Below are 12621 nucleotides of genomic sequence, written 5' to 3' on the forward strand. Positions count from 1 at the left end.
AACAGTGCTTTTAGTTGAATTAACGCTTAATAACATTATCCAGGTATTCGTGCATGTTTCCTTTTTCCGCCGTGCAGCCAATCAGGAAACGCTCCGCTCCCGTGACACTCTGGCTGCCTCGGGCTTTCCCTCCGTCACATAACATTTAATTTCCTCTTCGCCTGCTCTTTTTAAAGTTGATTCAGTTCTGTATGCTACTCCAGTCTCAGTTTTTCATTATATTGTCTAAAACGTGATATCAACAATGAGGCTGGGTGTCTTTCTTTTGCTCCATGTGGTTGCGACCGTCGCCTCAGCTGAAAGTAAGTAGGACGAGTATGTAAATAATCCCGGCTGGTTGTATAAGGATCTAATTGCTTTATTTCTCCGGATTTTAAGTAATAGTGGGTACTTTAAAGATTGCATGAGGAATTTCTTGAATGTTTTTTTCAAATCAGACTGAGCTGTGATTTGAAGTGCGAGATTTAAACGTCAATTATATGCAGGGCAATCCCCAAAGTCATGTTTTAAGTTTCATTTTCATTCATATGCATCTGTATTAACAAGGGTTTATACTTAAATATGTAGGCTACATAAGCATGACAAAACTAGATTCTCAAAGGTGAGTTGTAACATTTTCTTATAGGGATATAACTCCAACTTCTTTGCTTTATTTCTAGCAATAAATCTGTAGAAGTCTACACTTTTTATATAGACATTGTGTTTACATCTCCACTATATTTTTTTACTCAGCGATGACAGCAGCCACGGTTTATTGGGACCCTGATCACAAGCTTGTCCATCTCAAAGAAGGCGTGCTGGAGACTGAGGGTGATGCATATGGGTACCTGAATGACACCCTGCTCAGTACAGGCTGGAGTGTCCTGGAAATCCGTGCAGGATACGGAAAGACCCCAGAAACCGACGAGGTCACCTTCTTCCTAGCTGGATACCTTGAAGGTTTCCTTACTGCCCAGTAAGTGTCACAACATGCTTGTGGTCCTCTGCTGTATTTTAGGAGAAGACTTGGATTGCCTCTGAAACATGATATTTAAAATAAACTTTAATCAAGGGCACTATATCTTGTACTTTACTTTTTTCCTTGAGGCAGATGATGGATCACTACACCAACATGTATCCAGCGCTGATCCGCGACCCAACGGTCCTCGGCCCACTTAAGACTTTCATGGCGTAAGTGCGTTTTCTCTTTAAAAATTAAAACCACAAAACCCGATTCACATTCTGAGATGTGCATCACTGTCATCATCTTTCATATCCTCTTCTCACATAAATTCTGCTTTTAGCTGCTGATAAACACGCCACAAATAAATAAAGTTGTTTGTGACACTAGCTGTAGGCCCAAGAGGATTGTTTATCTTCAAATGCACCGACCCTCCTCCGTTTTTTTTAGTTTTTGGTAATGTAGCCAGTGTTCAGCCCAGTTTTTCTGTAAATGACAATGAATAAATGGGAAGTTTCACTCTTTTATTTTTGTAGGAAGCAGGACTCATGGGTCAGAGAGCAAGTGAAACTAAACAAGACCTCTGATCCTCTGTGGAAACATATGGGCTTCATCATAGCCCAGATGGATGGACTGCAAGCAGGAGTTGCCCAGTGGGCCAAGGAGCAAGGAAAGAAGGTAAAGAAGTTTTCACTGAATGTTCTAACTCCACAAAACAAGACTACAAACCATGTTTCCTATATGAACAACAAGAAAACAAAGGCATAATATTCATAAATCACCAGGAAAATAGTTTAATTTGAGGTTTCTCACATTCTAGGGTAAGTTTAGATGAAAGCCTGTTTGTTTTAGTCTTTCTAAAGGAAATATCTTAATGACACACTCTTCCCCTGACCAGTCTAGTCTATTTATAAAGCATTTTACCAAGTTCTTATTCAAAACGAGGAAGCTTAAATACCAACTAAACCTTTTGTAAAGGGACACAATGTCGCTTTCCTTTTGCAGAACTGAGATGTAGTGTAATTTACAAATGTTCATAGTTTACTCTGGAAAACACCATTTTAAAGGTAAATAATAATTAAACAGTGTCACTAGTACTGACTTTTATTAGGCTTCACCCTCTGCTTAAAGCATCAGCCGAGGTCAGCTTGCATGAAAATGATATTCACGTTTTCCTTTCTCAGTTTATAAACTTTTGGTGGTTGTGTCTCTATTCAGACAACTGCACTTGTAAACTTTATTTTCTCACCAGCTGTTTATCTGCCGTCCTTCCCACAGCCGCTCTCGCTGTTTGCCATCCAGTTCCTGAATGGAGTGGGAGACCTGCTGGATCTGATCCCAGCCCTGGTCCCAGACTCCAACCCTCCTCTCCGAGACTTCAAACTTCCAGGGATGGGGCACTGCTCTGCACTCATCAAGGTAAACGTTTAAAACAGGTTTAAATCGGGCTTCCACATAGGAAATTAGTGATGCACCACTGCCATCAGCTGTAATCAAATGATTTTCTTACGTGTATTTTCATAGTTCCTCATCTGAGTTACTCTAACATCAGCTGTGCCTCGTGTGCAGAACATTTTTTTAAATTTCATTAGATTATGACAGTATAACTTTAGAAGTAATCCAATTGAACTTCTTTCATAATCTCCACACCTTTTTCCCAAGACGTTAGGAAAGTAATACCACACTAAGCAATGAAATACGAGTGTAACTGGTGTTTAGAGTTTTAGTAGCAGAGTCTTGTACTCAATTACAAACATAACTGAGCAGGGATGTAGCATTAATGCAGAGTTATCAAGCTTCATTAAACATTGGAGCAAGAAATTGAGCTTAAATAAAGAAATAAATGAACACACTGTTAACCCTATATCTTTTGGTAGAGTGATTTATTTTTTCCTCTTAAATATTTGTGAAAATGAGCCCTCCTGAGTCCTTTTTACCTCTAGGTTTGGGTATGTAATGCCAAAGTGAGCACTTATTACCCCATTATTATTTCAAGTTTTGAACATTTCACTATTAGTTCTGTATTATTAACTGTTAATTCAACTATTTGTTTAAAAAAAAACACTGATTTTTATTGTTTTGTCACAAGGAAATGAAAATAATGTGAAGAAACATGCTTTTTTCTTAACTAACATTAAAGGGTTGAATAAGCGAAGCTTCTAATAGAAGACCCAAAGCATCTGCTGCCATGCCTGTGGAGCTGGATGTACTGTAGCCCCTTTGCTTCACCAGTTTCCTGGCATGACACTGGTGCCAGAAACAAAGGTGGCTGCCAGTGGTGGCTCTGAAGCAACTGCGTGCATGGAGGAAACCACTGTTAGCTCTCTGTTTCTAGTTTTTACATGCAATCTGGAGCTCCTTCCAATCTCTTTATTCTCCTGTTTAAAAAGAGCAACACATGTCAGTCGCATTTCCTGTCACAGATGCAGCCGTGCAGTTCTGTCTCTTCACCTGCACTTAATGCACCCAGACAGAAAAGCTAACAGGAAATCATGGCTTTCTGTTGTGATCATGTGGAGTTTGTGCAACTCACAAAAACACTAAATCTACTACTTCAAAGAGACTTGAAGCAGAATTTAGATCTTATGAAACTTAGTAAGGAGGCATTACTCAATTTTACTTTGATTAAAAAAAAGATTTTTAAAAGCAATGCTAAGAATGTTCTATTGTGAATTACTGCTCTTTTTGAACATAAACTTCCAGAAAATGTTATGTGTATATTGTGCAAATTAAACAACCTGCAAGCTGCTGTTTAACTGGATCATAAAGTAAAGTATGTTGCTGAGTTCTATTCATTTCTTTTAGTTTGATACAAAAGAAAAATCTTTTGAATCTTGAACTCAAGTCCATCACTGTTTTCTTCTCTTTGCAGATGCTGCCAGGGTACGAAAATCTCCTGTTTGCCCATTCCAGCTGGTATACGTACGCTGCCACAATGCGCATCTACAAACACTGGGACTTTCACATCTCTGAGCCCCACACAGCCACTGGGAGACTGTCTTTCAGCAGCTACCCTGGTATGTGGGCCAGAGGAATTCTCTCTCTTCAACTAAAGTGCTGAGATAAAAACTGCAGCAGTGTTGTAGACATGCATGATCGCAATTATCCCAAACAGACAAAAGTGACCACAGCCAGGAGTCAATTATGTCCAAAGAGACAACCCAGATCAGCTGATTTATTTTCCCTATCACATGATTTTCTGCTAGTCTGCCCAAAGAATGTCTCCTCATCTCTCCTGCTTCTTTCATCAATTTGTCATTGTCAATAAATCTCATGTCTGGACTCTGAATTGTGTCCACAGGTTTTCTGGTGTCTTTGGATGACTTTTACCTCTTAGGCAGTGGTCTGATGATGACCCAGACTACCAACAATGTCTTCAACTCCTCCCTGTTTGACACAATCACCCCAATCAGCCTGCTAGCATGGCAGAGAGTCAGACTGGCTCACAGCTTGGCTCATACAGGAGAGGAATGGGCCAAAACCTTCTCCATGTACAACTCCGGTTAGTGGTGCACATTTATGAAGCAGCACACTTACATATTTATGTGATTTATGCATTTTTAAGCAATAACGTATTTTAATTATTCTTTATAACGTGGAGAATAAATCAACCTATCACTAAATTGCAGACATCATCTTTAAAGGATGATGTGAATTTCTTCTTTTCCTTGCTTTAGTTATTTGAAATTGACAGAATGAGTCAGATTGATTTTATTTCATGGCAGCAGTTTGATGCCATTTTTTTCTTTTTCATCACTCCTCCTCTATGAACTGGCACCCACCATCCCTTCATAAAGGCACCTACAACAACCAGTACATGGTGTTAGACCGGAGCAAAGTGAAGCTGGGCCAGAGCGTTGATGATGGCGCTCTGACCGTGGTGGAGCAGATCCCCGGCTTGGTGGAGTATTCTGACCAGACACAGGCTCTGCGCAGAGGTAATGGGTAATTGTTTGGGTTTATATATATATATATATATATATATATATATATATTAGTTTTTAACAGTATTTGGATTGTTTATATGCAATGTCTATTTTTTTGTCTGTTTAACACAGGTTACTGGCCATCCTACAACATTCCCTTCCACCAGAAGATCTACACACTTAGTGGTTATCCAGAAATGTGGAAGGAATATGGCGAGGACTTCTCCTACGATCTCTGTCCAAGAGCCAAGATCTTCCGCCGTGACCAGGCCAATGTCAAAGATCTGAACTCCTTGAAGTACATCATGAGATTTAATGGTGTGGCCCCGCCTGTGTGATTGTGGATGTTTAGTTTTACAACTTCCTTTCAAATTGCAGACAGATTATGTTGTAAAAATTCAGTTATTAACCCAGAAGACGGTCAGTGACCCTTGTTTTTTTCTACTTGTTTTCAGACTACAAGAAAGATCCATACTCCAAAGGCGACCCCTGCAAGACCATCTGTTGCCGTAACGACCTGAAAGCAGAGAAGCCTTCAGCGGGAGGTTGCTATGACACTAAGGTATTCCCCAGTCACCACTATCATCTGTTTTGCAGAATTGTGTGCTTTTTTTGTTTGTTTGTTTTTTGTAGCTTAGCTCAGATTTTGTTCTCTCCGTCCAGGCGACAGATTTCCACATGGCGGGGGACTTTGTTACGGAAGCAGTGAACGGGCCAACGACGCAGGATGGACTCCCGCCGTTCTTCTGGGATAAATTTGGCAGCATCTCCCACCAGGGCCTGCCACGATTTTACAACTTCACTTTTGTGAAGATGCAGCCTCTCCTCTTTGAACCATGAGGTGTGTGTGTGTGTGGCTGTGGATCTGTGTGAGAGATGAAGAGATGCTTTCTGTTTGATGATTTCAGAGTAATAAATGTCCAGGTTCAAAGGTAAAATCTGATGTTTAGTTTGTGTACAATTTATCTTGAGATTCCTTCTGTAATTTGATTGAAAGAAATCCTGTTTTAAATCAGTATTGCGACCAGTATCTCACTCAGGAGGTGCAGCCAGTGGTGCCTTGAACACTGACAGTGACTTTTATGATTTGATAAAAATGCCAAATCAATGCACTTAATCAGTTTATGAACTCATGTTTTGTTTTGTTTTTAGAAAGCTTGAATGTCCTTATACATACCAACACTATTATTAGAATCATAAATGAAAAAGTGCAATGCTGTACTCAGGTATCAATCCTCTCTGGTGATCTGTCTGCATTTATTTCTTGAACTATAAGAAATAAAAATACCTTAGGTCTATCTTTTTCTACAAACCTGAATGTTTCTGTAATACTGTGCACGTGAAACGTGCCTTCATTTTCAGTGTCTGCTGTTTATTAAAGTTTTCCATTTGCACCAACACAGTCCTGTTTGACTTTCAGTTAATGAGTTGTCCTGTTGTTTTCATTGTTTTTTTCTACCATCAGTGTGTTATGTTGCTGTTTTTTGCATGACACTGTCAAACGCAGTCACGCTTTTGTACTAAAGATACTGCTCCTAAATTGCCTGTAAACTGCCTCCTAAACTGTCCTTCATTTAACGACATCATGATGAAACATTTGCAAAAAGCTTGATGAGTTGTTAGTTTTATCAGCAGCTGTCTCACTCGACACCATTTAACCCCATATCAGCTGACTAATCAGAGCAGGCTGTGGACTTTTTTAACTTCTTGGTAGTTTGTTGTGACCACAAGACCATTTATTGTGATGTTCACCTTTCTGTAAAAAAATGTATAACTTTATCCAGTTTAACTTCTCAGAGCTTTGTGGCAAGTTCCAGACTCTTGCACTCCAGAGAGATATTTGCAAGCTTCAGCGTTTAACTCTAGACAAGATGTTGTACTGTTAAGCAGAAAGCAGTGACAAAACAAAATTATTAATTACTAATAAGAACAGGCTTAAATAGCCTCCGCCTGGGCAATATATCGAGACTTTATCAGACGCAATATAGAAGGAGGAATATCATTTATATCGAGATAGTTTGTTTTGAGTTAAAAGCATCTTTTCTTTTGCATTTTGCACAGCTGTATTTTTGTTATGGTCATTGAAAAGTATTTTTAATTTATTTTGTTTCAGGAGCATTGAATTTAATATAAAGGTACTTTAATTTCAGTCAGCTGTTTTAATGCACTGATCCTTAATAAAAAGTATATTTAGCACCGAAGGCTGTAAATTAAAACTGTCTCTTTGGTTACTTGACAAAAATAAGTAAATAAATAAATATATTGAGATATATATCATATATCGTGATTCAGGTAAAAAATATCGAGATTTAAGGTTTAGTTCATATTGCCCAGCGATTAAGAAATGCGCAGCTGAACTGATAAATACGCTCACCAGGGTATTTGGCAGCGATGTAAAACTGGTTGAAAGCACCTCACCTTCCTCTACGTCAGCAAGATGGCGTCTGTTTAGTGCGCTTAGTGTCCATCGTTTCGCACCAGCATCCGAGTACTTTCAGTGCCCTGAGTTTTTACTGAAATTTCTGTGTCAGCGCATTAAACACTGAAATGTAGTGTTTGAAGTATAGAAGTGCGCGGATTGGGACACACCCCATGTGTATGTAAATGTGTGTATTGGGTTTAGCATTAGCAGGTTAAGGCTGCGGCCGACATATTGTTACTAGCTAAGTAACAATATAATGAAGTCTTACTGGTTCTGTCTATTTAATGCAGGCCAGGTGACCCTTTTTGAGATCGGATGGGGAGCTATTGAACGAAGGGCCCGAGGAGTGACAACACCCGAACCTGCCTACTGGTCTGGTGGGAGGCTGTCAACGCCTGCGCACTGTTTCACTTACTAATTCACACAAACTGACATACACCCCCCCGACATGTGTCTCTCTATGTCTCTGTCCCCGTGGGACACATGTAGTGATTCACTCTTTCCTATTAAATGAAGGAACTGAAACGTCTGTTAGACCTGCTACTTTAATTTCACAAACCCTCCCATCACGTCCCTCTTCTGTCTTTTTTGTGTGTGTGTGTGTGTGCTTTTTCTTACAAACACAAGTTCAGAGGAGGGGGAACACTACAGCAGGTCTCATCATTTAACTGCTCCAGCCATGAGCAAGAAGAGCTGCCTTGAGGGTCAGAAATATGACATCCTGCTTCGCATGTGTTTAAACCGGACAGAATCAAGCCGTAAGGTTCATCCAAAAGCAGGTGAGCTTCACAAAACCTGTCTTCTTTATTGGGTGAAAATATTTTTTATCAACCTCTTGAACAGAAAAATGCTCCCTCAGAGTTTGGTTTTAGTCTCAAAACATTACCACAGAACTTCTTTAATGAAATAAATACCTTTGTTAACTAGAAAACTCTGAATGACTGTTTTAATTGGTTTAAACTGCATCCCCGTTCCTTCAGAAACATAACATTGGTAATAAACAACCAGTTTAGGCATATTTCCTTAATGACAACTTGACTTTTACAACCATATATTACCTGTTAATGCAGCTGATGTTTCTGTTGGTCTCAGATCCAGTCCCAACGATTCAGAACCAGCTTATACAAAAGACCATGACTAGGTCTCATCATTTAACTGCTCCAGCCATGAGCAAGAAGAGCTGCCTTGAGGGTCAGAAATATGACAACCTGCTTCGCAAGTGTTTAAACTGGACAGAATCAAGCCGTAAGGTTCATCCAAAAGCAGGTGAGCTTCACAAAACCTGTCTTCTTTATTGGGTGAAAATATTTTTTATCAACTTCTTGAACAAAAAAACTCCCTCAGAGTTTGGTTTTAGTCTCAAAACATTACCACAGAGGGATTACAGAACTTTTTTAATGAAATAAATACCTTTGTTAACCAGAAACCTCTGAATGACTGTTTTAGTTGGTTTAAACTGCATCCCTGTTCCTTCAGAAACATAACATTGGTAATAAATGACCAGTTTATGCATATTTCCTTAATGAAAACCTGACTTTTACAACCATATATTACCTGTTAATGCAGCTGATGTTTCTGTTGGTCTCAGATCCAGTCCCAACGATTCAGAACCAGCTTATACAAAAGACCATGACTAGGTCTCATCATTTAACTGCTCCAGCCATGAGCAAGAAGAGCTGCCCTGAGGGTCAGAAATATGACAACCTGCTTGGCAAGTGTTTAAACCGGACAGAATCAAGCCGTGAGGTTCATCCAAAAGCAGGTGAGCTTCACAAAACCTGTGTTCTTTATTGGGTGAAAATATTTTTTTCAACTTCTTGAACAAAAAAACTCCCTCAGAGTTTGGTTTTGGTCTCAAAACATTACCACAGAGGGATTACAGAACTTCTTTAATGAAATAAATACCTTTGTTAACCAGAAATCTCTAAATGACTGTTTTAGTTGGTTTAAACTGCATCCCTGTTCCTTCAGAAACATAACATTGGTAATAAATGACCAGTTTATGCATATTTCCTTAATGACAACTTGGCTTTTACAACCATATATTACCTGTTAATGCAGCTGATGTTTCTGTTCCCCTCAGAGCCAGTCCCAACGATTCAGAGTTCAGCTCTGTGGGGTTTCCTGATCCTGGCCATCATGGGGTCTGTCTTGTCTCTGGTTCTTTGGTGTGTGATATTCAGACGGCAGACAAGAGACAGCAGCAACTCCGGTAGGAGATGATATGATGTTTAAAAAAAGTTTGATTGGTGTTTAAATACAAGTCTGAAACTATGTAGTTAATTCTGTCTAGAGATAGTTGCTGAGATGACATATAGAAAATCAAGAAGCTGTCAACCTTATTCTGAAGTCTTATGTTGATGATTCCCAAATCAAAAAATGTCCATTTCCTGTAGAAACCTCAGCATCCACTAGACTGTCCAGGAAGGTGATATTTATAAAGAACCTGTCAAAGAACTGGTGGGTTTCTTGGGTTAAGGTTAGCCAGATTCGGTCAAATGAAAATCAGCTTGTTCTCCCATGCTCTGTCAATCTGTAACTTTAAAAGTCATTTTGCTTTGGTAGACCACAAAATCCAATCCGAAATGTGTTTTTAGTTTAGTAAAATTAACCTTCAATCCAGTTGAGCAGAGTTGGAAAAAATACGGAACAAAAAGGAAGATAAATATAAAATAAATACAAATGTCCACTGTGGAAGACATTTCTTAAAACCTAAATATTGTGGTAAAATATTTCTATTTTAATTTAGTACATGTGTTTTTTATGATATTCATGTGAATTACAAAGATTCATATAAATATAAAAACATTTTAAGACAAAATTAGCTTGATCAAAATTATTATGCATTTTACATTTTCTTTTCCTCATAAATTGTTCTCATGGATCATGGACACCCTGGAGGGAAAGATGAAAATTCAACCCCTACAACTGTGGTCATTTAAAACTCCTAAATGCCCTCTTTAGATACCAAAAGGAGTTTGTGTAGTTGTATGATGGAGGTGGCTGATATTCAGGTTTACAAATGTCCTTCACAGAGGGCAAATTTGAGGGGTATCTAAGTAGTGTGTTTAACTGAGAAAAGATAGTTTTCCAAACATTGTACCCTGACTTACAGAGCAGGCATCTCAGACTCGTGTGGGGAAAATGTGGTCGGGGGCAAGCAGGTGATGAAGTGTGAGGTTCGTCACAGCAGAAACTCCACAGTTTCTGTTCTCTTCTTGTCAGGCGTCCCATGGGTCGGCACCACTCTCTTAAGCTATTCTAGTTTCAGCACACATCCGTTGGTTGGCCATGACAAATTAGGTCTCCACACAGGCTTGAAAACACATGAACTAACTCAAAGTATTTAAGAGGGTGGACTGGTTGAAAAGATAGAACTGGAATCTGTGAAGTTATAGATATTTTCTATAAGACTCCAGGGTGTGAAATAAGTCTCTTATGACATGCCTGCAGCAGCTGAGCTTCATGTTTTTGACTAACATTAAACTTTTGGATCGCAGGAATCTTTCAGTTTTAATACAAACTAAAAAATGCAAAAAAAGAAAAAAAAAGAAAGCAGAGGAGACTCACTTTCTAGTCACATCTCATCCAGGAAATTAGAAAACTGCATTAGTCTATTTGCAGTGAAGCACATCATTGTTTTAATTAGATCTGGTTGGTAGAGTGTTGCATTTTGGTTGGGTATTCCTTTTCAGCAAGGAAAAGCTTAAAAAGCCTGAACAATTTTCTTTTTAAAACCCTTAAACTACCTTTATATTAAGAAGACTAGTGAGAAAATGTATAGGCTCCCTTGGGAGTTTTGTTTTGTAAAAAAAAACTATAAAAAGTTGTCAGTGACATAAGCTTTGTGACTATTTATAAATGTTCTTTTAATTTGTGTAAATTCTTGTGTATTTTTGTGAGATCTTTGCATTCATTCTGAATATTATTCTCTATTATTTGTGTTGCAGAGGAGGCACCAGAGCTGAAGCCTGTTCAGAAAACAGACGCCGCTGTTCATTTCTACCCACCACCCTCAGAAAGAAACGGCCAGGCTGAGACGTTTCAGAGAGCAGCAGACCTCCCTTCGGCCTGTCATCAGTTGCACCTTGGGGCCCAAATGGGCTCAGAGTGGGAGGACCACTTTGCTGGTTGCAGGGGCCCTGCAAGGTACGGCAGTAAAGAGGGAGGCGGAGGTCTCCCAGCATGCAGTACTGTGGCGGACCACAGAATCCCACTTCCTGCCACAGAGTTGGGTGGCACTGTGTTAGTTACAACTAAAACTGTGTAGGACTATGTGTGTCTTTTTGACTTTCTTTATTGTTAAAAGACCCAAAAAACTTGGAGTTCGTACTTGCCGGGTCCAAAAGATTTATTGGTGTCATGTTTAAAGGGATTTTTGAGTGTCATAACCTAGTTTTATGATGTTTATGATGTACAGTAAACCTTTCAGTTTTGGTCAGAGTACCTAGTTTAAGGTTTGGATTAAGGGGTTTAGTGATGTTCTCTTAAGTGATTGTATTGTTCCTCAATGGAAGCTTTGAACACTCTTGAGTTTTTCTCTTATCTACCATGTTTTTATGGTTTTCAAGTGCTGATAAAATTGTCTTTCATGTCTTTGCATTGCTTTAATACGACATATTGAAGGCTGTATGTGTTGTGTTTGTATTTTTTTACAAAGTATTGTTAAAAAACAAAACAGAAAATGCCAAATTTCCAACATTTAATAAAACACAAAACAAAAATAAGACAAATCAAGAAAATGGCTTAAAAATAGCACTGGATTTACTCACTAGCCAATTTATTATACACATAGACTAAACTGAAACAGTAATAAAACAGTCTTCCTACAAGTGGACTGCAAAATGTTTGCATAGACCGTTGTGCATGCTCTATGTCATTGCATGCACAGTGGTTTGTGCTAATGCTCTTGAGCTGAGTCTGTCAAGCGTTGTGTCTGATAGACCAGCTGGATAGCTCACTGCTGGGCATTAGTTTTGTACAGACTGCAAAAAGGATGCTATATTTTTCCTCTTTTTGCTCAAGCATCCTGCAGCTGATCAGTAGCAGGATGTTATGAAGCAGCAACCGTGCATGCAATGGCACCGAGTAACACAGACTTTCTACAGTTGACAAATATATGTGTCCTTGAGCTGCTGTGAAATTTCTGAGGTTTGAGTTGTTTAACAAGACCAAAATCTGTGCTTCAGTGCCCCCCCATCCCCCCCATGTAGCTGTTAGATCTGATTTATAACAGGTGTTTGTTATATTTTTTCCCCAATCAGAAATGACATATTCCAGTTTCCCACTTGACACTGAATTAACCGTCAGTAGGTTGGGATAGCTAAATTTAA

At 39.0% G+C, this 12621-nt stretch overlaps 2 protein-coding genes across 3 annotated transcripts; both read left to right on the forward strand.

Annotated features, from left to right (window-relative positions):
• The first annotated feature begins 78 nt into the window (after positions 1–78).
• On the forward strand, positions 79–6264 carry LOC121654117 (phospholipase B-like 1). The gene is made up of 11 exons (XM_042008048.1): positions 79–302; positions 733–955; positions 1087–1170; positions 1477–1618; positions 2219–2359; positions 3813–3957; positions 4242–4442; positions 4738–4878; positions 4999–5184; positions 5322–5428; positions 5530–6264. Exons 1-11 carry the CDS (start codon positions 245–247, stop codon positions 5704–5706), a joined length of 1605 nt encoding a protein of 534 aa, XP_041863982.1. The 5' UTR covers positions 79–244; the 3' UTR covers positions 5707–6264.
• A 1668-nt stretch (positions 6265–7932) lies between these two features.
• On the forward strand, positions 7933–12570 carry LOC121654466. 2 transcript variants are annotated; one of them, XM_042008628.1, is made up of 5 exons: positions 7933–8067; positions 8381–8554; positions 8877–9050; positions 9372–9500; positions 11239–12570. In XM_042008628.1, exons 1-5 carry the CDS (start codon positions 7968–7970, stop codon positions 11556–11558), a joined length of 897 nt encoding a protein of 298 aa, XP_041864562.1. In that variant the 5' UTR covers positions 7933–7967; the 3' UTR covers positions 11559–12570. The 2 variants fall into 2 exon arrangements, with proteins under 2 accessions (XP_041864562.1, XP_041864571.1); XM_042008637.1 differs by lacking the exon at positions 8877–9050.
• Positions 12571–12621: the final 51 nt, after the last annotated feature.

The sequence above is a fragment of the Melanotaenia boesemani genome, chromosome 2 (assembly GCF_017639745.1).
Source record: "Melanotaenia boesemani isolate fMelBoe1 chromosome 2, fMelBoe1.pri, whole genome shotgun sequence".
In the NCBI taxonomy this organism is placed as follows: domain Eukaryota; kingdom Metazoa; phylum Chordata; class Actinopteri; order Atheriniformes; family Melanotaeniidae; genus Melanotaenia; species Melanotaenia boesemani.